Genomic DNA, 26,979 nt, shown 5'->3' on the forward strand with positions numbered 1-26,979 from the left:
GCTCTGTGATTGGTTGGTTTCACAAGTCAGTTGGCCAGAGGCAGAGATGGCTCTAATCTGACTGAGCCAAACTGTGTTTCTTTCTACCCTGATTTGAGCCATCTTTCCCTAGTTCTGGGCTCCAGGGTCAGGGTGGGTTTCTTTAGCCAGCCCCTTTTCCCTACAGTAAGACCTTGTGTTATGCTTGTAATTGGTATGCTTTGTTGAATTATCTAGAAAATCCAGATCAAGCTTGAAGAATATATGGACCACTAGAGTTAATAAGGTTTAGGAGTCTAGCCTTGCTAGTGAGCATAAGAGCATCATTAAGCATTTGTCAATAAACAAAAACAAAAATAAAAACAAAACCCAAACCACAACTCTGTCTTTAGCTTTGATTCTTGCCATCATTCTGTATGAGTAGCATGATGAGCTGTACTTTGTTTTTCTTTGGAATTTTACTTCCTTGCTTGTAGTCGCTGTGTTCTCTCAGAATATCATTCACAGTGTTCTGTTAATGTAGGTACTTAGTAAATTTTGTCCTGAGAGGGTGGTCATAAATCAGTCTGGTTCTATCTCTAAATGTCAAGAACTAAGACAGGTATTATGTCTTTCATTAGGCCAGGTCTCACTCTGTAACCCAAATTGGCCTTGAACTGAGTGACAGGATTATAGGCTTGAGTCATTATACCCACTGTGCCTTTCTTATGATAATATACCTTTACTTTGCCATTGTGTAAAATGTGAGTCCAGTGATGGCCATCTTGACTGCTGGAGATAAGGAACTCTTTCACAAACATGCTGGTAAAGAAAGATTTCACTCCCTGTGTTATTATTCCAGTGACTTTCATTGTCTTTTGTAAGTCCACTTGCAACCATTCTTTTGGATCATTCACCTGAGGAAAAGATATTGGAATAACATCTCCTTTGTCACTATTTGCTTCCAGAAACCCACAACTCTCTTTTTAACCATACTACAGTACTTATGACCCTACATAATGGTTTGTCTGCCTCCTTTATTTGACTAAGAATCCTGAGGTCCAAATTTTTCATATTTCTCTTCTTTTTTAATCTTCTTGGGTCACCCACTAAATAGGGGCCTAGTAAGTGCTGAATGAATCTAGGAACCATATCTACTAGAATACAACAACTGGCAATGTAGTAGCCAAACTATTTAATTCAAAATAGTAATACTCTGGACTTTAAATTTGTTATATTTATTTGTTCTGGTATCTCTCTCTCTCTCTCTCTCTCTCTCTCTCTCTCTCTCTCTCTCTCTCTCTCTGTGTGTGTGTGTGTGTGTGTGTGTGTGTGTGTGTGTGTGTGCACTCACGGGCCATAGAGCCTGCGTGGGGGTCTGAGGACAACTTGAAGGAGTTGGTTTCTCTCCTTCCTCTATGTTGATTCCAAGGACTGAACTCAGGTCATCAGGTTTGGTGGCAAGCACCTTTACCTGCTGAGCCATCTCACCAGCTCTGGATTGAACTTTAGTTACCATGACGATTTCACAGATATTAGCCTAGTACCAGATACAGAGATTCTTATTCCAGGTAGTTCATTAATGATAAATTCTTTCTTCAGTGAATGTAAAATCACATGGTATATCATCTAAATGCCTGTGGAGCATTGTTGACCTCCCTAAACATTCTTAGGAACAGTGAACAGAAATACCTATGAAAAACAAGGGCTTCGCCTATTTTCCCAGGCTCTATTGTCTACTTTTATTAGTTAAGTGGTAAATACATTGCTCTTACCTGAGGTCGCCAGGCATTAGTCCTTCCCTGGAGGTTAAGTCGTGCTTGTGAAGGAGACCAACTGGCAAACATATTGGTGAAGTAGGATGAGGCAGTAATTTGTGTATCTGATATTACTTTATTCTCCATTCCCAATGGTATGCTACAACCTCAAAGAAACAAAATTGCAATGTTGCCACATGGGTAGGCTGCAGCCTAGGTTTCACTGGGCTGCCTTCAATCCTTTAGAGATACTGTCATCATAATTTTAAGGCATCAACTTCTACACAATTTCTGTTATTGCTAAAATGCCCAGATTTTCTGGTCAGTTCTGCTTAGCTATGTTTGATTTTTAATTTCCTTGTTGATAAAAGTATAAGAGATGACTGCTTTTGGAGAACCCTATGGTTAGTATAACTACAGTAACATACTCCTATTTTTTTGTTGTTTATTTCAGGACTGTGCTGAGGTTTTGTTTGTTTGTTTGTTTTGTTTTTATCACTGACAGTTCTTTATTCTGTGATAGAAATCCCTCCTCAAACTCAGGATAACTAAAACAGTTATTCTATTCATGGTTGAGAAAGAAAAAGAAAATAATATAGGATGACTTGGCACTTACTGTTTAAATCACAGCCCATCAACTCCATTCGAAGAGTACTGCGGATGCTAGAATGAGTGGGGTGCAAACGGATATACCGAGCAATAATTGGAGGATTAAAACTATTGTGCTTAATCCCAGATGAATCCACATTGCCAAAGAAGACCTATTAGAAGAGATTATCAAAAATATGTGGAAAGTAAATACAAAGCATAAAGAAAGTTGTTCTATTACATTTTCTTTATAAATTTGCCTTTGGCATTTTTTTTCCAATATGCTGACTAGATAGATGGTATACCTGAAGATTTTTTTAAAATGCACCAAGAAGAAGAGTGGAACAAGGTAGTTCAGTGTGGTCTTGGTCAAATGAAATGTTTTTCTACCTTGGGTACCTCACAAAAATTGAGGAGGTCATTAGCACTTTGTAACTCCAGCATAGAGCAATCAGAAAGGCAGTGTCTGAATAATTACACTAGTAAGCTGGTGAAATAAGGGATACCTAACTCTCATTTCATGGGAACAACAATTTGGCAGACATTATAGACATCTTGGGATGCACATGGGAGTCTGAGAAACACTACAGAAACACCAAACCTAGTATAGATGTTTGATATCAGCCTGCTGCCTGTAATCCTGGCTATACATTCAGAAGCAGACTACCTTTTGTGGACTCAGATCCAACCCCATTCATGTGTAGTCTTAACACTAGCTCTATCCACCCAAGTACCTTGGAAGGGCCATTTTTATCAGTACCTCTAGTAACAGGTAGCTATGTTTTAGATGAGTTTTTTCTTAATGTTTTGTGTGTTGGAGGACTGTTACTGAGTGTGGTGGTATTGAAGTGTTATGGTAGAGAGGATAAGAATCTAGCCTGCTTAGTCTTAATTTATTCAATTTGATAAAGCAACAGTCTTGGCCTGAGCTACTCACTTTTGAGTGTAAGAACCAAGAGATAATGACTCTATATCTTGTTTACACAAGTGACACTATTTGACAGAACATTGGGAGGCATAAAATAATAATTTATTTACACCAGTAAATAATATCCCCAAATGTATCAAGTCATATCAGAAACACCATATCAGACCCTATCTAAAAAAAAAGAAAAGAAATTATGAAAATTTCACAGATAAATGGATGGAGTTGGAAGCAATCTTTCTGAGTTGGATAACCTAGATACAGCATGACAACCATCATATTTTTCTAATTTGTGTATTTTAGCTTTGAATCAGATATGTGTATTCTATATGGAATACCCATGGAGGTCAGGAAATTAGTAAGGGGCTATAGAGGGGCTTTCAAGAGAGGGGAAGTAAAACTCACTGGTATATAGGGTTAAAGGGGAATAATGGAACAGGAAGGGTTAAATTTGGGTGGGAGTGGGTAAGGCAGGTTAGGAGGAGGGAATATGGAGAGGTATAAATAACACTAAAGACATTTTGAATAAGTCATATGAAAACCTGCTACTGTAAAAGATACTAAAATATATGGCGAGAGTTAAAACAGAGTTACCTTATAAAGAGACAGCAATATTCCCACTAGGCAGCAGAGGCTAACAAATCAAAAGCCCTGTGACAGGAATGGGTTACATCTTTTGGATTTGTTGGCCAGTGAGTTTACATAGGCTCCCAAACATTACAGGCTTTTTTCCAATGCTATAAGTTAGAACATTATGGTAAGGCTCTACGGCTGAAGACACCACACACTTCAGTCATAGAACATAGAAAAACCAAGCTGTCACTGACATAAAAGATTTATCCATATTGGCTAGTTTTTATAGTGATGGAATGTCTATACACACTTCCAGGGCAGAAAGGTAATCAACAACCTTACCCAGCTTTGAACCCTGTGAACTACTATAATGACTGGTTTAATAGTGGCATAAATCTTATGAAAGTAATCAACCACTTTCTGCTTTGATCTAAGGCCTGTACCACGTGATGAAACCCATACCTAGTAACATTGTCAGGACAAGAACCTGTTACTGGAGAGGTCATAGGCCCTAGAAGAGAACCCAAATGAATAGTATGCTAAATGAAAAATATTAAACCAACTCCTCATTACTTATTACTATATCCATAGATCAGTGCATTTGTCAACCCTCATCAGAGAAGCTTCTCTTTAAAGTAGATGGTGATTAACACAAAGACCCACAACTGGCCAAGGTGCAGAGAATAAGAGACTGAAGAATGCTCAGCCCTAAATGGAATATACATACATACATACATACATATAATCTATATCTATATCTATATCTATCTATCTATCTATCTATCTATCTATCTATCTATCTATCTATCTATCTATTATCTATCTATTGTGCCCCTCCTCCCAAGCTCAGGGATTTTTGTGGAAGAGGAGGTAGAAAGAGTATAAAAGCTGTAGGTGGTGGATGACTGCAAAGAAACAGTATCTTCTGGACACAGAAGGACAGTTACACATATGAACTCTCAGTGGTTTTGTTAATCTGCACAAGACCTACACAAGTTCAAGTCAGACCAAATTTCATCATGGAGAGGGGAGGTGGGCATGAAGTCTCACTCATAGCCAGGGGACTATTTGTAATTGATAGCTGCTGGGAAATAATAATCTAATTTCTTTAAAAGTGTAGCCTAATCCAAGAGACTACCAAAACAACCTATTGCTATTGCCCTTGGTTGTCCCCAGAAGTGGAAGGTAAGTTGCTATTGCTGAATACAACATGCACTTTCAGAAACAGGGCCCAGAGACCCCTAAGCTGGAACTGACCTGAATGTGTCCTCCATGAGGACTAGCTTTCATGGTACCAGAAGGCAAGCTTCCAAAGGAGGGAGGCAACCAAAAGTGCTACCCAGCTATTATGCCCATGAACTACTTCAGTGACCAAAATGACACAATAACTCTAAGGGTGCAGTAGTGGTATGTATACCTTAATGGTAATTAACAGCTCTCTAATTGGATTTAAGATCTTCTCAGCAAGAGGGATACCATATCCATACTGGAAACTAGGTAACTACTCAGTGCTAGTGAAGTATGGTTATTGGAGCAAGAGAATCTATAACCACTACTTTATTAAACCAGCATAATACCTAACAACAATCTATAAACATTTTTTCTTATACCCACAGATAAGTGTAGTCTTCATTCTTCATCAAGGAAATTTCTCTATGTAACAGATGGAGACCACTATAGAAAACCACAATCAATCAAAATGATATATTGTGTACCCTGATAAGCTTGCCTGAGGATCAGAGGACAGAGCCAGCAACCAGATTAGACATAGAGGTGAGGCCGTGATGGCACACACCCTTAATCCTATCACTAGGAAGGCATAGATACATCTGGATCTCTGTGAGTTCAAGGCCACACTGGAAACAGAGCCAGGCAGCGGTGGCACACACCTTTAATCCCAGTACTGGGAAGCACACACACCTTTAATCCCAGGAAGTGATGTCTGGGAGGAGAAAGGTATATAAGGTATGAGGAAACAGGAAACTCACTCTATTTAAGCTGAGGATTTCATAGAGGTAAGAACTAGTTGCTGGCTGCTCTGCTTCTATGATCTTTCAGCTTTCACCCTGATATCTTGCTCTGGGTTTGAAAACTGAAGGCAGTTTTAAGAGGCAAATTCATAGCACTAAGTACCTCCATCAAAAAAAAATGCAGTGATTTAATATTAGTAACTTAACAACACACCTGAATGCTCTAGAAAAGCAAGAAGAAATAATAAAAAGAGTAGACAGGAAGAAATAACCAAATTCAGGGCTGAAATCAATGAAATAGAAACAGCATCAGGCTCAGTGCCCTGTGGCCTGGGTGGGCAGAAGCCAGTAGGGTGCGGCACCACTACAATGAACAGGTATGAAGTGGAGAAATGGGAGAGCAGTAGAATGATTCATGCACTGTGAAGAGAAGTAGAAATAAAGACACAATGGCAGTGAGGAACAGGCTGATATTGGGTGGTTTACCTTGCAAAAAGGAGCTATGTGATGTCCCAGTATGTGCTGCCACTGAAGGCCATGTCTGGGTCTGTGGACCTACTGCAGCTGGGGTCTGTGGCCAGTGATGGATGCCTGTGGTCTGGGCTGTCACCTCAGGCCATGTTGGTGTCAGAGGGACTTGCTGCCTCCAGGGCCATATTGATTTGAGTGGCCTGAGCTGCCACTCAGGGCCATGGTAATGTCTTGACCCAAACTGCAGCAGAGGGCCATGTCTGGGTCCTTGTCCCTATCACAGCAGCTGGGGTCTGTGTTGATGTTTGTGGCCTGTGTTACCACTGGGGGCCATGGGAGAGCTGCCCTATTGGCCTGGGCACCAAAGAACTGGTCCTGACCCTCAGTGGATGCCTCAGTGGGAGAGTTGCCCCGCCTCCTGGGAGAACTGGCCCTGCTCCTCACCTGAGAGGTGGGGGACAGTCCTGATGGAGACCCAAACTGACCAATTCACTTACCACTCAGGCCCACATCCAGGGCTTTGAATTGGCCCAGCCTAACATCTACCCTATCTATGACCTGTAGCAGCATATGAAGGGACTGGTCCTTCAGAGCAACACCTGCAGGATCTCTATGATTCAGGGTAACAGCAGGATATCTGAGAGTTTTGGTGTCCAGTATTGATGGTATAACAGAAGCCAGTGGCCTTGAACCAGACGAACAACTCATTACAATGGACATTTGCAAGTAAAGCTGTTTGGGCAAAAGGGTATAATGCATAACATATTGTAGCTCCCAAAATCACTATGACAAATGAATATGTGATGGAGAGGTGGGAAAGACAGAGGAGTGAAGTGGATTTTATTTTTGTTTTTCTCACTGACATGTCCATTCATGTTTTAGACAGAGTTTCTCTGTGTAGCCTTGGCTGTCCTGGAACTTGCTCTGTAGGACCAGGCTGGCCTCGAATTCAGAGATTTGCCTGCCTCTGCCTCAAGTGCTGGGATTAAAGGTGTGCACCACCACCACCAGGTTTTTCTAAAATTTATTTATTTATTTATTTATTTATTTATTTATCTATCTATCTATCTATCTATCTATTTATTTATTTATTTATATTTTCTCTGGGGGGTTACAAGGATGGAGGGTGGACATGGAAGGACTGGGAAATGAGTGGGATTGTGGTGCATGATGTGAAATTTGGAAAGAATCAATAAAATTATGTTAATAAAAAAGAAACAACAAAACAATGGAAAGAATCAATGAAGCAAAAAGTTGGTTCTTTGAGAAAAATCAACAAAATTGGCAAACCTTAAGTCAAATTAACCAAAAGGAGAGGGAAGATACAGATTAATAAAATTAGAGATGAAAATGGATACATCATATCATTCAACAGGAAAATTCAGGGAATCACAAGGACATGCTTTAGAAATTTTTATTTTATCAGACTTGAAAACCTAAAAGAAATGTATTAATTTCTCGATATATATGACTTACCAAAGTTAAATCAAGATGAAATATGCAATTTATACAGATCTATAACCCTTAGTGAAACAGAAACAGTCACTAAAAATCTCCCAACCAAAAAAGCCTAGGGCCAGACGGATTCAGTGTAGAATTCTACCAGATCTTGAAAGATGAATTAACACTAATACTCCTCAAGTTTATTCTACAATATAGAAACTGAAGGAACATTTCCAAATTCTTCTTATATAGCCAGTATTGCCCTGATACCTAAATCACACAAAAACTCCCCCCCCAAAGAACATTTTAGAACAATATCCTTTTATGAACAGAGATGCAGAAATTCTCAATAAAATACTTGAAAACAGAATTCAAGAACACAACAACAAGATTATTCACCATGAAAAAATAGGTTTCACCTGCAGATGTAGGGATGGCTCAACATATATAAATCAATAAACATAATCTATGGCATGAACAGACTGAAAGACAAAAACCATATGATCATCTCATTGGATGCAGAAAAGGCCTTTGATGAAATACAGCATTTCTTCATGATAAAAATACTCAACACAATAAAGGCAATTCAGAGCAAGCCCACACTCACAGCCAACCTCAACCTTAATGGAAAGAAACTCAAAGGTCTGAGCGGCTGCAGGACTGCAAGGGCTGCAGGAGCCAGGAAGGACCAGGAAAACTTCAGCTACACATTTCTACTAAAATCAGGAACAAGACAAGGTTGTCCATTCTCTCCATACCTATTCAATATAGTATTTAGCTTGAGCAATAAGACAACTGAAGGAGATCAAGAGAATACAAATAGGAAAGGAAGAAGTAAAAATATCTTTATTTGCAGATCATATGATTTTATTTTTTTATTTTATTTTATTTTATTTATTTATTTATTTTTTTTTTTCGAGACAGGGTTTCTCTGTGTAGCTTTGCACCTTTCCTGGAACTCACTTGGTAGCCCAGGCTGGCCTCAAACTCACAGAGATCCGCCTGGCTCTGCCTCCCTCATATGATTTTATACATAAAAGACCTTAATGATTCTACCAAGAAACTTCTATAGCTGATAAACACTCTCCACACAGTACAAATATAAAATTAACACACAAAAATCCATAGCCCTTTTGCTGAATCCCCATTACCCTTTTGGAGGAAGGGGTGGGGTGGGTTGGGACAGGAGGTTGGGGGGAGGAGTAGGAGGAGGGATGAGAGGGGGAGCTGTGGTTAGTGTGTAAAATGAATAAAAACATTTTTAAATATAAAAAAATCTATAGCCTTCCTGTACACAAATGATAAATATAATGAGAAAGAAATTATGGAAACTATTTTTCATAATAGCCTCAAAAAATATCATGAGATAACTCTAACCAAGCAAGCAAAAGATTTGTACAATAAGAACTTTAGGACACTGAAGAATGAAACTGAAGACATCTGAAGATGGAAAGATCACCCATGCTAGTGAATGACTATTATGAACATGGCCATTTTATCAAAAGCAATCTACATTAAATGCAATACTCATCAAAATTCTAACACTTCTTCACTGAAATTGAGAAAAAATCTTCAACTTCATATATAAACAAACAAACACCCAAGGATAGATAAAACAATTCTAAATAATAAAACAACTGCTGGAGGAAACTTTATCCCAGATTTCAAGTTGTATTACAGAGCTATAATAATAAAAAGCATGGTACTGACATAAAAGCAGATATGTTGATCAATGAAATCAAATGGAAGACCCAGACATAATTCCACACAACTATGGACACCCAATTTTTGACAAAGAAGCCAAAAAATACACACTGGAGAGCAGACAGCATCTTCAACAAATGGTGTTGGTCAAACTGGATGGCTGCATGCAGAAGCATGAAAATAGAAGTTTCATATCTATCACCCTGCACACAACTAAATTCTAAATGGATCACACAGACTTCAACATAAAGGCCAGATACCCTGAATATGATAGAAGAGAAAGTGGGGAATAAGCTTGTCTCAATGGCACAGGAAAGAACTTTCTGAACAGGACACCAATAACACAGGCATTAAAGCCAACAGTTAAAATATGGAACCTTATAAAGCAGAAAGATTCTGTTCAGCAAAAGATACCATCATTCAGGCAAAGCAGCAGACTACAGAAAGCTGCCTACAGAATGGGAGAAGACCTTTATCAATGATACATTTGATAGAGTGTTATTATTTAAACTATATGAAAAATCCTGAATGTCAAGAAAGCAAATAACCCATTAAAAATGGGGTATAGAACTAAGCAGATTTCTTGAAAGACGAAACCCAAATGGCTGAGAAACACTTAAAGAAATGTTCAACATCTTTAGCCATCAAGGAAATGTAACATAAAACTACTTTGAGATTTCATTTTACACCAGTCAGAATGGCCAAGATCAATAAAGCAAATGGCAGCACATGCTAGTGAGATGTGGGGAAAGGGGAACACTTATTCATTGCTGGTGGGAATGTAAACTGGTACATCCACTACAGAAATCAGTGTGTAGAGGTCCCTCAAAAAGCTGAAAAACAATCTACCTCAAGATTCAGCTATACCACTCTTGGGAACATACCCAAAGGATTCTAAATTTTACTACAGAGACACTTGCACATCCATATTTATTGCTGCTCTATTTATAATAGCCAGAAATTGGAAACAGCCTAGATGTCTGCTGTGGGATGGTCTTTATGTCAAATGTGTTGCTGATTAGTCAATAAATAAAACACTGATTGGCCATTGGCTAGGCAGGAAGTGTAGGCGGGACAAGGAGGAGAATAAAGCTGGGAAGTGGAAGGCTGAGTCAGAGAGACACTGCCAGCCGCCACGATGACAAACAGCATGTGAAGATACCAGTAAGCCCCGAGCCATGTGGCAAGGTATAGATTAATAGAAATGGATTAATTTAAGCTGTAAGAACAGTTAGCAAGAAGCCTGCCATGGCCATACAGTTTGTAACTAATATAAGTCTCTGTGTTTACTTGGTCAGGTTTGAGCGGCTGTGGGACTGGCAGGGGAGAGAGATTTGTCCTGACTGTGGGCCAGGAAGGAAAACTTAAGCTACAAATGGCGTCCAACGTGGTGGCAAGAGTTTCCACCTAAAAACTGAGAAAAAAGATTCTAAATCGGAGCTAAAAACAGTTCCTAATTGTCTCTCTCAAATGAGCAGCAGCTGCCTGTTTGAGCTACTGGCAGGTTCCTAGCGTGCGTGCTCGACCTGCAGTATGGTGGGAATGAGGCCTCTGCAAGTGGCACATTAAGCTGTGTGGTGGATTTAGACTTTGCTAGTACAAAACAAAACAAAACAAAAAAAAGAGGTTTCTGGGCTATACGCTGCTTGGATAAAAGCATAGACCCACAATAGCTCCCAGCGCTGGCGGTAAAGAACCACCGCCATGTTGGGAAGCTGAGGTGGGTGGAGCCAGCAGCCACAGCTGCTGCAGCTTAAAGAAATAGATTCACAATAAGACAGATTCAGATATAATAGTTTAAAATGTGTGTAAAATATACGTAGGCTTGAAAGAGACAAAAAAGGTGATATATAGTTATATAAACAAATACATAGTTTTAAAAAATAAAGTCTTTAAAGAGACAATAAAATTAATATAGAAAATAAGCCACGTAAAGATGAATATTACACAGAGAATCTGGATTGTGTTGTCTTTGGGATTCTTAACTGCAGAGAGATATTTGATTGTAAAGGAAGCTGAGTTAAACCAATATGCATATTTTAAAGATACTTTGACTTCAAAATTTGGATATAAGGATATGTTGCTTTGGAAAAGAGTCTCTTTTGTTCCCACAGAAAGCCAGAGGCTATGGATTTGTTCCAGATTAAGATATATCAGGTTTGACCAGCCAAGACCCCCTGAAAGGTCTCCGATGACACCATGGCCCAGATGATCCAACATCCAGAACGATTTGAAGGCAACTGGCTCAGATGATACACCCTCATGGACTATTCCATAATCCTAAAATTTTCTTTGTATCCCCATAGGATACAGCGCCCCCCTCCAGCAGGAAGTAGTAAGAGAAGCTACGCCCAAATTCCCAAATTATATGTAATTTTACTTTGTTAAGGTTAAAAACTTCCTTTTTGAAAAAAAGAAAAGGGGAAGTGCTGTGGGATGGTCTTTATGTCAAATGTGTTGCTGATTAGTCAATAAATAAAACACTGATTGGCCATTGGCTAGGCAGGAAGTGTAGGCGGGACAAGGAGGAGAATAAAGCTGGGAAGTGGAAGGCTGAGTCAGAGAGACACTGCCAGCCGCCACGATGAGGAACAGCATGTGAAGATGCTGGTGAGCCACGAGCCATGTGGCAAGGTATAGATTAATAGAAATGGATTAATTTAAGCTGTAAGAATAGTTAGCAAGAAGCCTGCCACGGCCATACAGTTTGTAACTAATATAAGTCTCTGTGTTTACTTGGTTGGGTCTGAGGGACTGTGGGACTGGCAGGTGAGAGAGATTTGTCTTGACTGTGGGCCAGGCAGGAAAACTGTAGCTACAGATGTCCATCAACTGATGAGTGAAAATGAAGTATGTTTACACAATGGAATATTATTCAGCTGTTAAGAAAAATGAAGGTGTCAAATTTGCATATAAATGTGTGAAGCTAGAAAAATCATCCTGATGAAGCAACCCAGACAGAAAAAAATACAAATGTTGTATGTTTTCTCTCATATATGGATGTTATCCTTTAATCTTTCTTTTTTTTTTTCATTTGATTTTTTTTGAGGCAGGGTTTTTCTCTGCAACAGCCCTGGCTGTCTTGGAACTCACTTTGTAGACCAGGCTGGCTTTGAGCTCAGAGTTCCGCCTGCCTCTGCCTCCCAATTGCTGGGATTAAAGGCATGTGCCACCACTGCCTGACTTTAATCTTTCAATGTGTGCCACAATCTGAATACCCACAGAGGTTTGGTACCTAGTAAAGGACCGGGGGGGGGGGAAAGGGGGAGGAGAAGTTCTCCCCAAAATGGGGAAATTGAATACAGTGTCACAAAGAGATAAAGGGGATACTAGAATATGAGGATTAAATAGGGAGAGGGATGAGAGAGAAGGGTAAAAGCAGGAATATCGGGAGGGATAACTGATACTAAAGGCATTTTGAAAAACTGTATGGAAATGCACTACTGTAGGAGTTTCCCAAAATATATACATATATGAAAGGAATCTAAATGGAGTCACCATATAATGGGGGAGACAATGCATAGACTAGACTGTGGTGATATATTATGTACCCTAATAAAATTTGCCTGAAGATTAGAGAACAGAACTGTGGTGATATTTTATCTGAGGATCAGAGGAAAAAGCTATATTAAACATAGAGGTCAGGAAGTGGTAGCACATGCATTTAATCCTAGCATTCGGGAGGCAGAGATTCATCCAGATCTCTGTGAGTTCAAGGCCACAGTGGGAACAGAGCCAGGCATGGTGGCACATGCCTTTAATTCCAGCACTAGTTAACCATAGAGGTCTGGAGGTCTATACAAACAGGAAGTGATGGAGCTTGGCAGAAAGAGAAAGTGATGAAGCTCGGCAGATAGAGGAAGAAAGATGGCAGGGCACAGAAAGGTATATAAGGCATGAGTACACAGGAAGTAGCTCTCTTTAGACTGAGGACTTCCTAGAGGTAAGAATTTGTAGCTGGCTTGCTCCGCTTCTCTAATCTTTCAGCTTTCACCCCAATATCTGGATCCAAGTTTTCAATTAATAAGACCATTTAGCAATTTGTGTTACACAGAACAAGCCACTAGATTAAATATAGATGCCAGGCAGTGGTGGCACACACCTTTTTTTTTTTTTGAAGATTTATTTATTTATTATGTACACAGTGTTCTGTTTGCATGTGTCCCTGCAGGCCAGAAGAGGGAGCCAGATCTCATTACAGATGGTTTTGCGCCACCATGTGGATGCTGGGAATTGAACTCAGGACCTCTGGAAGAACAGCCAGTGTTCTTAACCTCTGAGCCATCTCTCCAGCCCAGGTGCCACACACCTTTAATCCTAGCACTCAGGAGGCAAAGATCTGTCTGGATCTCTGTGAGTTCAAAGCCACCCTGGACTACATGAGATTGACTCAGTCTATGAGAGAAAACAGAGCAAGGCTGTGGTGGCACACACCTTTAATCCCAGCACTAAGAAGGAAGTGATATGGTGGGCAGAGAAAGGTATATAAGACCTGAGGAGACACGAAATAAAGTCTTTCAGCTAGAGGCCTTTTCAGGCTGAGGAGTCCTAAAGGTAAGACGTGGCAGTAGCTTGTTCTTTTGTCTCTCTGATCTTTCAGCACTTACCCCAATATCTGGTTCTGGTTTTTTTTTTTTTATTATAAGACCTTTAAAATTTGAGTTACACTAGACACCTTATGCTAACAAGCAAAACTTCCAATGCCTGGAATCATTGAGTGCTGTGGGATGTTCTGTATGGCAAATGTGTTGTTAATTAGTCAATAAATAAAACACTGATTGGCCATTGGCTAGGCAGGAAGTATAGGCGGGGCAAGGAGGAGAATAAAGCTGGGAAGTGGAAGGCTGAGTCAGAGAGACACTGCCAGCCGCCACCATGACAACCAGCATGTGAAGATGCCGGTAAGCCACGAGCCATGTGGCAAGGCATAGATTAATGGAAATGGATTAATTTAAGCTGTAAGAACAGTTAGCAAGAAGCCTGCCACAACCATACAGTTTGTAAGCAATATAAGTCTCTGTGTTTGCTTGGTTGGGTCTGAGTGGCTGTGGGACTGGCGGGTGATAGAGATTTGTCCTGACTGTGGGCCAGGCAGGAAAACTCCAGCTACAAATGGCATCCAACGTGGTGGCAAGAGTTTCCACCTAAAAACTGAGAAAAAAGATTCTAAAATGGAGCTAAAAACAGCTTCCTAATTGTCTCTCTCAAATGAGCGGCAGCTGCCGGTTTGAGCTACTGGTGGGTTCCTGGCATATGCGCTCCACCTGCCGCTGTATAGCAGGAATGAGACCTCTGCAAGTGGCACATTAAGCTGCGTGGTGGATTTGGCCTTTGCTGGTACAAAACAAAAAAAAAAAAAAAGAGGTTTCTGGGCTACACGCTGCTTGGACAAAAGCATAGACCCATGATAGCTCCCAGAGCTGGTGGTAAACATAGCCATGTTGGGAAGCTGAGGTGGGCGGAGCCAGCAGCCACAGCTGCTGCAGTTTAAAGCAATAATAGATTCACAATAAGACAGATTCAGATGTAATAGTTTAAATGTGTGTCAAATATATGTAGGCTTGAAAGAGACAAAAAAAGGTGATATATACAGTTATATAAAGAAATAAATAGTTTTTAAAAATAAAGTCTTTAAAGAGACAGTAAAGGTAGTATAAAAAATAAGCCACATGAAGATGAATATTACACAGAGAATCTGGATTGTGTTGTCTTTGGCATTTTTAACTGCAGAAAAACATTTGATTGTAAAAGCTGTTGAGTTAAACCAATATATATATTTTAAAGATACCTTGACTTCAAAATTTGGATATAAGGATATGTTGCTTTGGAAAAGAGTCTCTGCTTTTGTTCCCATAGAAAGCCAAAGGCTATGGATTTGTTCAAGATTAAGATACATCAGGTTTGACCAGCCAAGACCCCCTGAAAGGTCTCCGATGACACCATGGCCCAGATGATCCAACATCCAGAATGGTTTGAAGGCATCTGGCTCAGACGATACAGCCTCATGGACTATTCCATAATCCTAAAATTTTCTTTGTGTCCCCATAAGATACAGCGCCCCCCTCCAGCAGGAAATAGTAAGAGAAGCTACGCCCAAATTCCCAAATTATATGTAATTTTACTTTGTTAAGGTTAAAACCTTTCTTTTTGAAAAAAAAAAAGGGAAGTGCTGTGGGATGTTCTATATGGCAAATGTGTTGCTGATTAGTCAATAAATAAAACACTGATTGGCCATTGGCTAGGCAGGAAGTATAGGCGGGGCAAGGAGGAGAATAAAGCTGGGAAGTGGAAGGCTGAGTCAGAGAGACACTGCCAGCCGCCACCATGACAACCAGCATGTGAAGATGCCGGTAAGCCACGAGCCATGTGGCAAGGCATAGATTAATGGAAATGGATTAATTTAAGCTGTAAGAACAGTTAGCAAGAAGCCTGCCACAACCATACAGTTTGTAAGCAATATAAGTCTCTGTGTTTGCTTGGTTGGGTCTGAGTGGCTGTGGGACTGGCGGGTGATAGAGATTTGTCCTGACTGTGGGCCAGGCAGGAAAACTCCAGCTACAATTGAGTCATTGACCAGAGGGGTCCCATGGATACCCACCACCAAGCATCACAGGCTATTGCCAAGGTTATTGGTTTTTTTCTACAACCTTATGTTGAGGCCCTGTTGCTGAAGACAACATTTACTTATGTCACTGAACATGGAGAAGTTGAGCTGGTGACCAAATAGAAGGTTCATTCCTACTGACTAGTGTTCATGATGCTGGAACATACTTTGTACTCTACTGAAGAAGGAAAGTAATCATCAATATCACCCAGCTACATACCCTGTGACCTACAAGTGAGACTGTAAGATATATTGGTGCAATAGTGTCACAAATGTTACATTATTTAAAAATTATATCCAAGGTCCACTTTATGAAATGAAATGGAACCCATACCTAACATGCTAAAGTGGCCAAGAACCCCAAGACTAGATAGGTCATGGGCCTACGGGGAAAACTGAAGTGTGATCCTAATTAGTCTTAACAATAAAAATCCAGAGTCAGATATCGAGGGTGAAAGCTGAAAGATCTGAAAAGCAGAGCAGCAGCCACTAGAAACTTCTTACCTCTACAAATCCTCAGACCGAATGGGGGACTGAGATCTTGTCTCCACCCACCTTATATTCCTGTCTCTACCTCCTGATTGTACTTGGATTAATGGCATGCACCACCACTGGCTGGCTCTGTATCTCTTACTTAGACTGGTTCAATCTCATGTAGCCCAGGTTGGCCTTGAACTCCTGATCTTCCTGATTCTTCTACCCGAGTGCTAGGATTAAAGGTGTGTGCCACCAGGACCAGGCCTCTATGGTTAACTAGTGGGTAGCTCCAGTCTCTGATCTCTAGGTAAGCTTTATTTGTCAGAACACAAACAAAATATCATACAACAGAAAACCTAATATTTCTATTCTGCTAAAGGAACATAGCAACAAAATGACTCCTAATGACATACTGCTATACTCACATATCAGTGCCTTGCTCAAGTCTCATCAGAGAAGATTCTTCTTGTAGCAGATGGGAACTAACACAAATACACAACTGGACAATGTGCAAAGAGTGAAAGACTTTGGAGCACTCAGTCCTAAATGGAATGTATCAAACCCCTACTCTCAAGGCTCCGGGATCTACATGGAAGAGGAAGGGGAAAGATTGTAAGAGCCAGAGGTGATGGATGACTCCAAGGAAACAGTGTCTTCCAGACACACAGGACTGATGAACATATGAGCTCAAAGAGACTGTTGTTGTAGCATGCACAAGACCTTCACAAGTTCAAGCCAGATGTGGTTCCATCACTGAGAGGGAGAAGTTGACACAGGGTCCCAACTCTAACCAAGAAGCTATTTGCAATTGATATCTGCTGGCAAATGAAAAGTCAGTTTTCTATGGATTGTCACTGGGTATATCAACTATACTCCAGGGCAGAGCCCATACTCAGGATAAGTTGGCCAACACAAAATGACCTCTGTGTTTTTCGTGTGTGTATGTGTATACTTTCTTTTTCATTTTGGCATTTTTTTTGTCTTATTGGTTTTACTTTGCTTTGATTTTTTTAGAGACAAGGTTTCTCTATGTAGCCCTGGTTGTCCTGGAACTTGCTCTGTAGACCAGGCTGGCCTCAAACTCACAAAGATCTGCCTGCCTTTGCCTCCCGAATGCTGGGATTAAAGGCATGTATCACCACCGCCTAGCTTTGTTTTGATTTTCATTTTTTTGTGTTTCTTTTTCAAAGAGAGGGAGAGATAGAGAGAGAATATAAAGTTGGGTAGGTAGGGAGGTGCGAAGGATCTAAGAAGAGTTGGGGGAGGGAAAACACATGCTCAAAATATGTTGTATGACTCACAACTCCAGAGAGGCTAGCTAACAGGAAAAGACCCTAGGAGGGACACATGGATGATCCTGTGAAGGAGAAGAGGATGAAATCTACATGAGTGGACTGGGGGGGATGGGAGAAGGCGAGGAGTTGGGGATGAGAACATAGGGAAATGGGAGGGTCAAGCTGGAACAGGGACAGAGTGAGAGGGCAGGGAGGAAGATACCATGATAGATGAGGACATCATGGGAATAGGAAGAGGCAGGATGCTGGGGAGGCTCTCAGGAATCCATAAGGATGACTCCACCTTGGTCTGCTGGCAGTGGTCCAGAGGGTGCCTGGACTGGTCTACTCTGGTGATCAGCCTAGCAAATAACCTAACTGTCATCATAGAGCCTTTGTCCAGTGACAGATGGAGGCAAATACAGAGATCCATGGCCAGACACCAGGCTGAGCTCTGGGAATACAACTGATGAGAGAGAGGAACGATACTGCAGGCGAGGGACGTCGAGATTATGATGGGAGGATGTGCAGAGATGACCGGCCACACTAGTGGAAGCCCAAGAACAGTGGACTGGTGGCTGTGGAGCCTCCATGGGACTGGACTAGGCCCTCTGGATATGGAAGCTGGTTGTTTGGCTCGAACTGTTTGGGGGGCACCCAGACAGGGAGATTGGGATCTGTACCTTGTCTATGGGTAGGCTTCTGGAATCGGGTGTCTGTGGTGTGACACCTTGCACAGCCTTGGTGCAGTGGGAAGGGGCTTGGACCTGCCTAGGCTCAGTGTGCTGGGCTTTGCTGACTCCCCATGGGAGACCTCGATTTGGGGAATGTGGGGATGTGGAGTGGCTTGAAAAAGAGGGCTGGGGGGTGGGAGGAGGGAGGAGGGGGATCTGTGGATAGCATGTGGAGTGAGTAGAAAATTTCTTAATAAAGAAAAATGAAAAAAAATATGTTGTATGAAAAGATAGGGAGGTAAGTGCTCGTAAAGTATTTGATAAAATTCAATTGTAATTACAAACAATATAGAAATAGAAGAATTTTTTTTTGAGATGAAGTCTCACTATGTAGCTCTAGCTGCTCTAGAACTAGTTATGTAGACCAGTCTGGCCTTGAATCCACAGAGATCCAACTGCCTCTGTCTTCCAAGTACTAGAATTAAAGGTGTGCACTATTACGCATGGCTAGAAGGAATCTATTTATACATGATGAACAGTATTTGTTTAAAACCAACAGGAAACATATTAAACATTGGATATAGTTGCATTTCAAGAACAAAGTAGGCTTATTTGTATGTATCTCTGTGTGTGAATCACAATACATTAGAGCAATTACTGTTTTCTGTTTACCAGGTTCTGTCAACATCATGCATATCATCAATATAATAGGTACCACTGGAGTGTTTTTGTAGCATATCAAGAGCTATTTTGCACTTGTCAGTAAAACTCTGTAACTCTTCTCCTTAGCTCCTGTGTCATATCTACCTATAGCCTCAGCATATGGATAATATTATAGTGTGAATATGAGGGAATAGGGCTTTGCATTGAATTAATAGTCATATAAGTGAAAATGGACAAAATGGGAGGGACACAGAAAGAGAGAATTGGGATACATTTCTGGTGCAGCTAATCAGGGATGTAAAATTAGAGAAGTATAGCCAACAATGTTAAGTATTTACGTCTGTTTAATTTCCTCAAGCTTACCTCTAGAGAAGAAATTCCCAAGGTTTTCTCATTCTTTCATGCAAATGACCTTAATCTGCATTCATGGTTTTGGCTGATAAACTAAAGTCTTTCATGTACAGACCCCTAAGAAAATTCACATTCTCATAATACAACATGTCTGTATTTATATCATGTATGAAAGTATTAAAACTTTGACTTTTTTGTTTGTATGTCCATAAACATTCATATTACCCATGGGAAGAAAATTCATTTTTGGGAGCTTGTAGACTGTACCATCTGCCAAAAGCTCTTTATAGTTTTCCTGCCCTCTCATGAAAGAACTAATTACATACCATTAAAGTTCCAGTGGAATTCCCTCGATAACTCAGCCACTTCTTCCCATCGAGACTATACATGATGATAAACTGAGAGATGTAGAGGCTGGAAAATTTCTGACGGGCACCCTGAGTCTTGATGCCATGAATAATCATTGGTGTCAACAGATCTACCTACCAATTAAAACAATTTATTTTAATCTATTTTTAAAGTACATGTTACACTCTGAAAACAATTAGTTATTGTTTTTAATTATCCACTTAGGAAGACTCTAATTCTACAAATTACCTGGCATGGTCAGGGGAAGCAGGCACCAATGTTAAATATGAACATGTATGTATTTAAAGCCATGGAACATATGGTAGGAATGAGTAGGAAAGGTACTTATTGAATTATCTATTTCCTGGCAAACCAGATCACTTTCAAATCATTGAGTCATTTCCTCCTCACACACATCCATGGGGCTGTACATATGAACCAGAATGGCCCAATGCTTTTACCAATACTTCTGCACCAGCCAAAACTGATTTCCTCCCTTTCTTAGACCAGCACTATCTCTGTAATACTATCAGGAATAAGTCATTATACTTCTTTCAAATGTTAATTGTAAAAATATTTTTCCTGCTTAGTCTTCCCTGACTCAGACAAATTTAGTACTGCTTTATCTGTGTTTCTACTTCATGTTATATATAATAACTTCATTCTAGCAAATTATTGCACTACATTATAAAGGTGCTTTGCTTGTCTTCTTCTCTTATTGGTCTGAGATCCGTCTTATGTCTCTGTTTATATGTAAAGTGAAGATAATTTTTATCTCAAAAGATTAAAGAGGTAATAGGTATAATATGATGAATCCAGTAACTAATACATACTAAGCAACAAACAAATGTTCCCTCTATCTCTGGTATCTGACATGGTAGTAAGTAAATGAAGATGCTTAGAAAATGCTTTGGAATGAATGAGTGAATAATGGCAGAGTGGTAAGAAATGATAAGTTCCCAAAGAAAGAGAACTGAATGATCAATAGAACAATCAGCCATGTATGCATGGCAAGAGATACAGGTTAATGGCTTCATAAGCAAGTCAGAGTTAACATTTTCATAGATGCTGTGGTGGTTTGAATAAGAATGGCCCCAATAGGCTCATATAATAGAAAGCTTAGTCATCAAGGAGTAGCACTATTAGGAGGTGTGGCCTTGTTGGTGTAGGTATGGCTTTGTTGGAGGAAGTGTATCAATGGAGGTGAGCTTTGGGGTTTCAAAAGCTCAACCAAACTCCAGTGCCTCTCTCTTCCTGCTGCCTGTGGATCCAGATGTAGAATTCTCAGCTCCTCCTCCAGCAACATGCCTGCCTGCTGTCATGCTTCCCCTCATTATCATAAAATACACTAAACTTCTGAAACTGTAAGCAAGCCCCAATTAAATGCTTTCCTTTACAAGAGTTGCAGTGGTCATGTTGTCTCTTCATAGCAATAGAACATTGACTAAGACAAAAGACATGACCAAATTGCTATGATCACACAACTTTTTGTTTAATGACTCTATCTTCTTGAGTTGAATGTAAGTGACATTTATATATTCATTCATTAAAAGAGTATTTCTAGTGCTTACTCTGCACAAAACATTGTTTTTGGTATGGTGGTAATTAATGCAGGAAAACAATGAAGTAGAATAGTGAGTCATAGAGTGATCCTATCTTTAGATGAGACATCCTTGCCTTCTCCCAAATTAGTATTTCTGATTGAAGACACTCTACTTTTCTTCTAAGTACTATGGTATAATCAATAAAAAATACCATATTCAAGAATCAACATTTTCCCAGAATTGGTTTACACTACTTCTTTATGTAAAGTATAAGAAGCTTTTGTTTGTTTGTTTACCACTTGCTAATGTATCTTCTAGTGAGTCTAATAAAGTTTTGCCAGTCTACCTACATTCTATGATTGATGGATGCTAGCTTACCTACTTCTACTTTTTGCTGCCTCTCTTTTAAGCTATAACTGGTACCTTTTATATTTTTAACAGTTTAACACATAAAATGTCAACAACTTCACCTATGTATGGAGACAGGTATTTCAGTTTGACTGTAATAGATATGTCTCTACTAGGAAGTGAGCAAGGTGTTGCAGTGGGATGTCTTTCTGTATGCTATGAATATGTGTTGCTCTGATTGGTTGATAAATAAAGCTGCATTGGCCTATGGCAGGGCAGGATAAGGTTAGGTGGTACATTCAAACTGAAGACAAGATGAAGAAGGGTAGAGTCAGGGGAGACACCAGCTGCTGCCAAATGAGCAACAAGATGCCAGCAGACTGGTAATGCCATGGCCACATGGCAACATTCAGATTAATAGAATGGATTAAGTTATAAGAGCTAGCTAGCAAGAAGCCTGACTGCTGTGGGATGTTCTGTATGGCAAATGTGTTGCTGATTAGTCAATAAATAAAACACTGATTGGCCATTGGCTAGGCAGGAAGTATAGGTGGGACAAGGAGGAGAATAAAGCTGGGAAGTAGAAGGCTGAGTCAGAGACACTGCCAGTCGCCGCGATGAGAAACAGGATGTGAAGATGCCGGTAAGCCACGAGCCATGTGGCAAGGTATAGATTAATGGAAATGGATTAATTTAAGCTGTAAGAACAGTTAGCAAGAAGCCTGCCACAACCATACAGTTTGTAACCAATATAAGTCTCTGTTTACTTGGTCGGGTCTGAGGCTGTGGGACTGGCAGGTGATAGAGATTTGTCCTGACTGTGGGCCAGGCAGGAAAACTCAAGCTACACCTGACCCATAGGCCATACAGTTTGTAAGTAATATAAGCCTTTGTGTATTTACTTGGGACTGAGCAACTGCAGGACCAGGCAGGATACAGGAAAACTTCTGCCTACAAATGGTGCCCATACATGGTGGCAAGAGTTCCACCTAAAACCTGAGAAAACTTAAAAGGAGATTCTAAAATGAAGCTAAGAACAGCTTCCTAGTTCATGTATCTCATTACCGGCCATGTCTCCTGGTCTTGGCAGGCTTCAGCAGCAACATGGCAGGCTCCTGTGGTCTCTCACAGGCTGCAATACCAAGAGGTTTCTCCCAGCCACTGCCTTCTGGCTTGGGAGCACAGCTGCAGGCTTAAAAAATAGGTATACTACTTAATACTACTTCCCAGAATTGGGGAGTTAAGTGTGACTCATTGGTACCTGCACCATGTTGAAAAACCAAGTGGGGTGGGGCCAGCAGGCAGGGCTGCTGCTGCTTCAGTCCTAGCCATGCTACAGTTTAAAGCAATGATCAGAAAAGGATTATAGATATATAAAGAGACAGTAAAAATAATATAAAAATTAAGCAACATAAAGATGAAAATTACACAAAGAATCTGGATACTGCATATTATTATATTGTCTTTGGGATTTTTAACTGCAAAGAGATTTGATTGTAGGGGCTACTCAGTTAAACCAATATGTATATTTTAAAGGTATCTTGACTTCAAAATTTGTGTCTAAGGATATGTTGCTTTGGAAAAGATGTTCTGCTTTGGTTTCCACAGAAGTTACCTGCTGCCTCACTAGGGGCAGTGCTTCAAGGGCAAAGCTGGAACAGCTACCCACTACAGATGAGAACCTGTAGATTTCTTCCAGGTTAATATGGTTTGATCAATCAAGACCCCCTGAAAGGTCAATACAGCCTCACAGACTATTACAGCCAAGATTTAACTATAATTCTTAATTTTCTCAGGATCTTCATAAGATTGCCAGCACCCCCAACCAGCAGGAAGTAGTATGAGAAACTACACCCAAATTCCCAAAACATTGTTCATAAATGTTTATTTTTATTTAAAGTATGTTGATTATAAATGCAATCTCTTTCTAAAGAAGAAAAGAGGATATAGATATGATAAGATAAAAGGGTAGATTATTGAATCTACTTTTAAAAAGCAACAACTCATTTGAAATATTTTACATTGCTATAGATTTTAGTTTATTGATACAAATTTAAAGTTAATTTTGTTATACTGTGTGTATATTTCTACTCTTGTTTAAGGTATTATGTTTATGCAATTCATTTAAAATTGTAAAATATAATTAAGAAATACAGACTAACAGTCATCTAGAATAACCAAACTTATAGTCATGTTAGTTAAGTTTTTTAGGTATACATTGATATACTTCAATTAGGTAGGTAATCTTTAAACATTTCAAAGACCTACAGAATATGGCATTTAAAATGTGTTAAGAACTTAGACTTTTCTGGACATTGAAACATGTCTCCTCCTGGCAACACCAATCTAATTCAGAAAATATGATGAGCATCGAAGAAATTCATTATGGAGTTTGCTTTCTTTGTGGCAAAAGTAAGCCACTGGGCAAAAAAGTGCCCCTGACGACTGCTTGACAGGATGCTGGACATGTAGGACCCATAGGAAGGTGACCACTGAACTTTGCAAAATAAAATAGTCTTTCAGGTTCCTGCTTCACAAAAGAAACTACAAGACATTCTACAGGACAAGGGGAGAAGGGGAGAAGTGCCTGAGGAACTTTGCCAGAATGGGCAGAAGAGTCCTTAAAATTTCTTGCTTCACTGAAAGCTATGCCAGAGTCTCTAGGCCTGTAGGCTGAAGGTAGATGCCCCAACATTACAGAGGAACTTTGGATAAATGTCCAGGCAGCCAGATGTCTCTGTCATTTCTAGAATTATGGAAGATGCTTGCCATGCACTTCCTGTTTACTCAGGTAATATTATATCCTTCTAGGGTCTTTGATGGAGTTGAAGACTAGATAGTTATAATTTTCCTTGGTTATGATAAAAGATAAATTAGATATAAAACTTTAGAGTCACAAAAATAGAATAGATGATAGAATATTTTCTTTAATTTTGCCAAATACAAATATTGTAACTGTAATTCTTGCTTGACAACTGTTTTGTTATATATAATTTTACTATGTTAAAGTTAAAACCTTCCTTTTGATTAGACAGAAAAGGGAAAGTGCTGTGGGATATCTTTCTGTATGCTGTAAATATGTGTGGTTCTCACTGGATAATAAATAAAGCTGTTTGGCCTATGGCAAGAAAGCTTATAGCCAGGTGGGAAATGCAAGCAGAGATACAGAGAGAAGTAGAGTGGAGTGGGGAGAGATGCCAGCCACTGCTGATGGAGCAACAAGATTCCAGCAGACAGGTAATGCCATGGCCATGTGGTAACATATAGATTAATAGGAATGGGTTAATTTAAGATTAGTTAGCTAGCCAGAAGCTGAAGCCATTAGGCCATACACTTAGAAATTAATATAAGGCTCTGAGTGATTATTTTATAAACATATTCAGGACCACAGGGCCAGGTGGGTCCAAAGAAACTTCCTTCTACAAGGTGTTAATAAGTTTCACAGTATACTATGTTAGTTTTCTGGCAACAAACATTGCAAATCTGACAGATGCATAGCTCCAAGGGGGCTGCCAATTACCTGCTGCTGATTGTTTAGTACTTGTTGCCTAGTGCTTTTCAAGCCAGTTCAAGCACTTGTGTACCTATGGGTCATACTGCTTTATACATTTTAGGTTTTGTCAGCAATACAGATGCCTATCTGAGCTCCCCTCCTTGTAAACATCTCCCTAAACTCCGACTTTGCTTATCTGTTCTAAGTGGAACAGATGACATCAAATCCCTTAAGATATAGTATTCTGTATCTTAATAAAGATTGAATGATAATACAATTAAAGGGATTTGTAACTGGTTTAATTACCACAGTAACCATTGAGAAATGACAATTAAGCTAGAGTGGACATTGTGCACATCATATAATATATAATGGTTCACATTAGGGTGCAAGAGCCCTGGCACAGATGTTTTTTGTGAGTGTGACTTGTAATGCTATGTAACATCTCTGTGTTTTGGTGTTCTTAATTGAAATGATTAATACTAGCATCTAGTTCCTAAGTGATAAGGATTTACTAGCTTGGTTTGTGTTGAACACATACTAAGGAAGTCTGTCTTAATATTTTGATCATGACTTTGCTAGAGTAGTAAAAAAAGTTCACAGATGTATTGAGTAATTGATGTGAAATTGAGAAGAATAGGAAATACTTTGGGACAAAAAAGCTTGGCCAGTTAAAGTAATGGTCCAGATCTGGTAGATAGAAACTTAACAGAATATGTTATTCAGAGTTCACTATTTCCTGTTTGTGGCTCTATAAAGGACCACAACTTGTGTTTGGGCAGAGAGGCTGAGTTGGTACTTCCAAGCTGTCCTCAGCTTCCATGTGTCATGGGAAGAGACCCCCCCCCCTCAAAAAAAAAGATTTTACTTATCTGTCTTTGAAGGAGTCATGGGCCTGATTGATAATAGAATAATGGTATTATTTTGGGGGTATGTTTAGTTAAATAAAATGTCATATTAAGATGAATTTCATGGGCCAGAAACATGGATCATTGAGTAATGTACTTGCTGTGTAGGCATGAAGATCTGAGTTTGGATCCTTAGCACCCATATAAAACCGAGATATAGAAACTGGTACAATGAAAACAATGTAGAGGTTCCTTGAAAAGTTAGAAATAGAACTACCAGAACTATCACATGATCCAGTTATACCACTCTTGGGCATATATCCAAAGTTCTCCATTTTATACTATAGAGATGCCTACTGCTCATCCATGTTCATTGCTGCTCTACTCACAATAGCCAGGAAATGGAAATGGCCTAGATATCCATCAGCTGACAAATGGATAAAGAAAATGTGGTATATTCACAAAATGGAACAATATATAGCTTTTATAAAAATGAAATTACGACATACTGAAGCAAATGAATGTAGCTGGAAACAATCATTCCAAGTGAGATAACCTAGACCAGACAGAAAAACAGATGTTACTTGTTTTCTATAATTTGTGAATGTTAGTTTTGAATTTGTAGAAATATGTGTTTCATTTGGGATATTCATAGAAGTTGGGAAGTTACTTAGGGGCCATGGAAGGGGGCTTTCATGGGAGGGGAGATAGAACACATTAGTAAAAGGGTTAAAAGGGAATTATGGAAAAGGAAGGGCTAAATTTGGGTGGGAATAGGAAGGACAGGGAAAAGAGGGTAAATAACACAAAAGGCCTTTGGAAAAAGTCATATGGAAACCTACTGTGATATTTTGAATAAGAATGGCCCCCATAGGCTCATATATTTGAATGCTTGGTCATTAGTGAGTGGCACTACTTGAGAGTCATTAGGAAGTATGGCCTTGTTGGAGTAGGTGTGGCTTTGTT

At 39.7% G+C, this 26,979-nt stretch overlaps 1 protein-coding gene across 1 annotated transcript in view; it reads right to left on the bottom strand.

The window, feature by feature from the left end:
- F8 (coagulation factor VIII) overlaps nt 1-26,979 on the bottom strand; it is a 149,690-nt gene that overhangs the window by 34,112 nt on the left and 88,599 nt on the right. Inside the window, exons 21-24 of the mRNA XM_059251568.1 lie at nt 19,759-19,914; nt 2,332-2,476; nt 1,734-1,882; nt 699-875 (exon numbers count right to left, since the gene is read on the bottom strand). Of these exons, the coding sequence (XP_059107551.1) occupies nt 699-875; nt 1,734-1,882; nt 2,332-2,476; nt 19,759-19,914 (627 nt within the window). The remainder of the gene's footprint in view (nt 1-698; nt 876-1,733; nt 1,883-2,331; nt 2,477-19,758; nt 19,915-26,979) is intronic.

The sequence above is a fragment of the Peromyscus eremicus genome, chromosome X (genome assembly GCF_949786415.1).
Source record: "Peromyscus eremicus chromosome X, PerEre_H2_v1, whole genome shotgun sequence".
NCBI lineage: Eukaryota > Metazoa > Chordata > Mammalia > Rodentia > Cricetidae > Peromyscus > Peromyscus eremicus.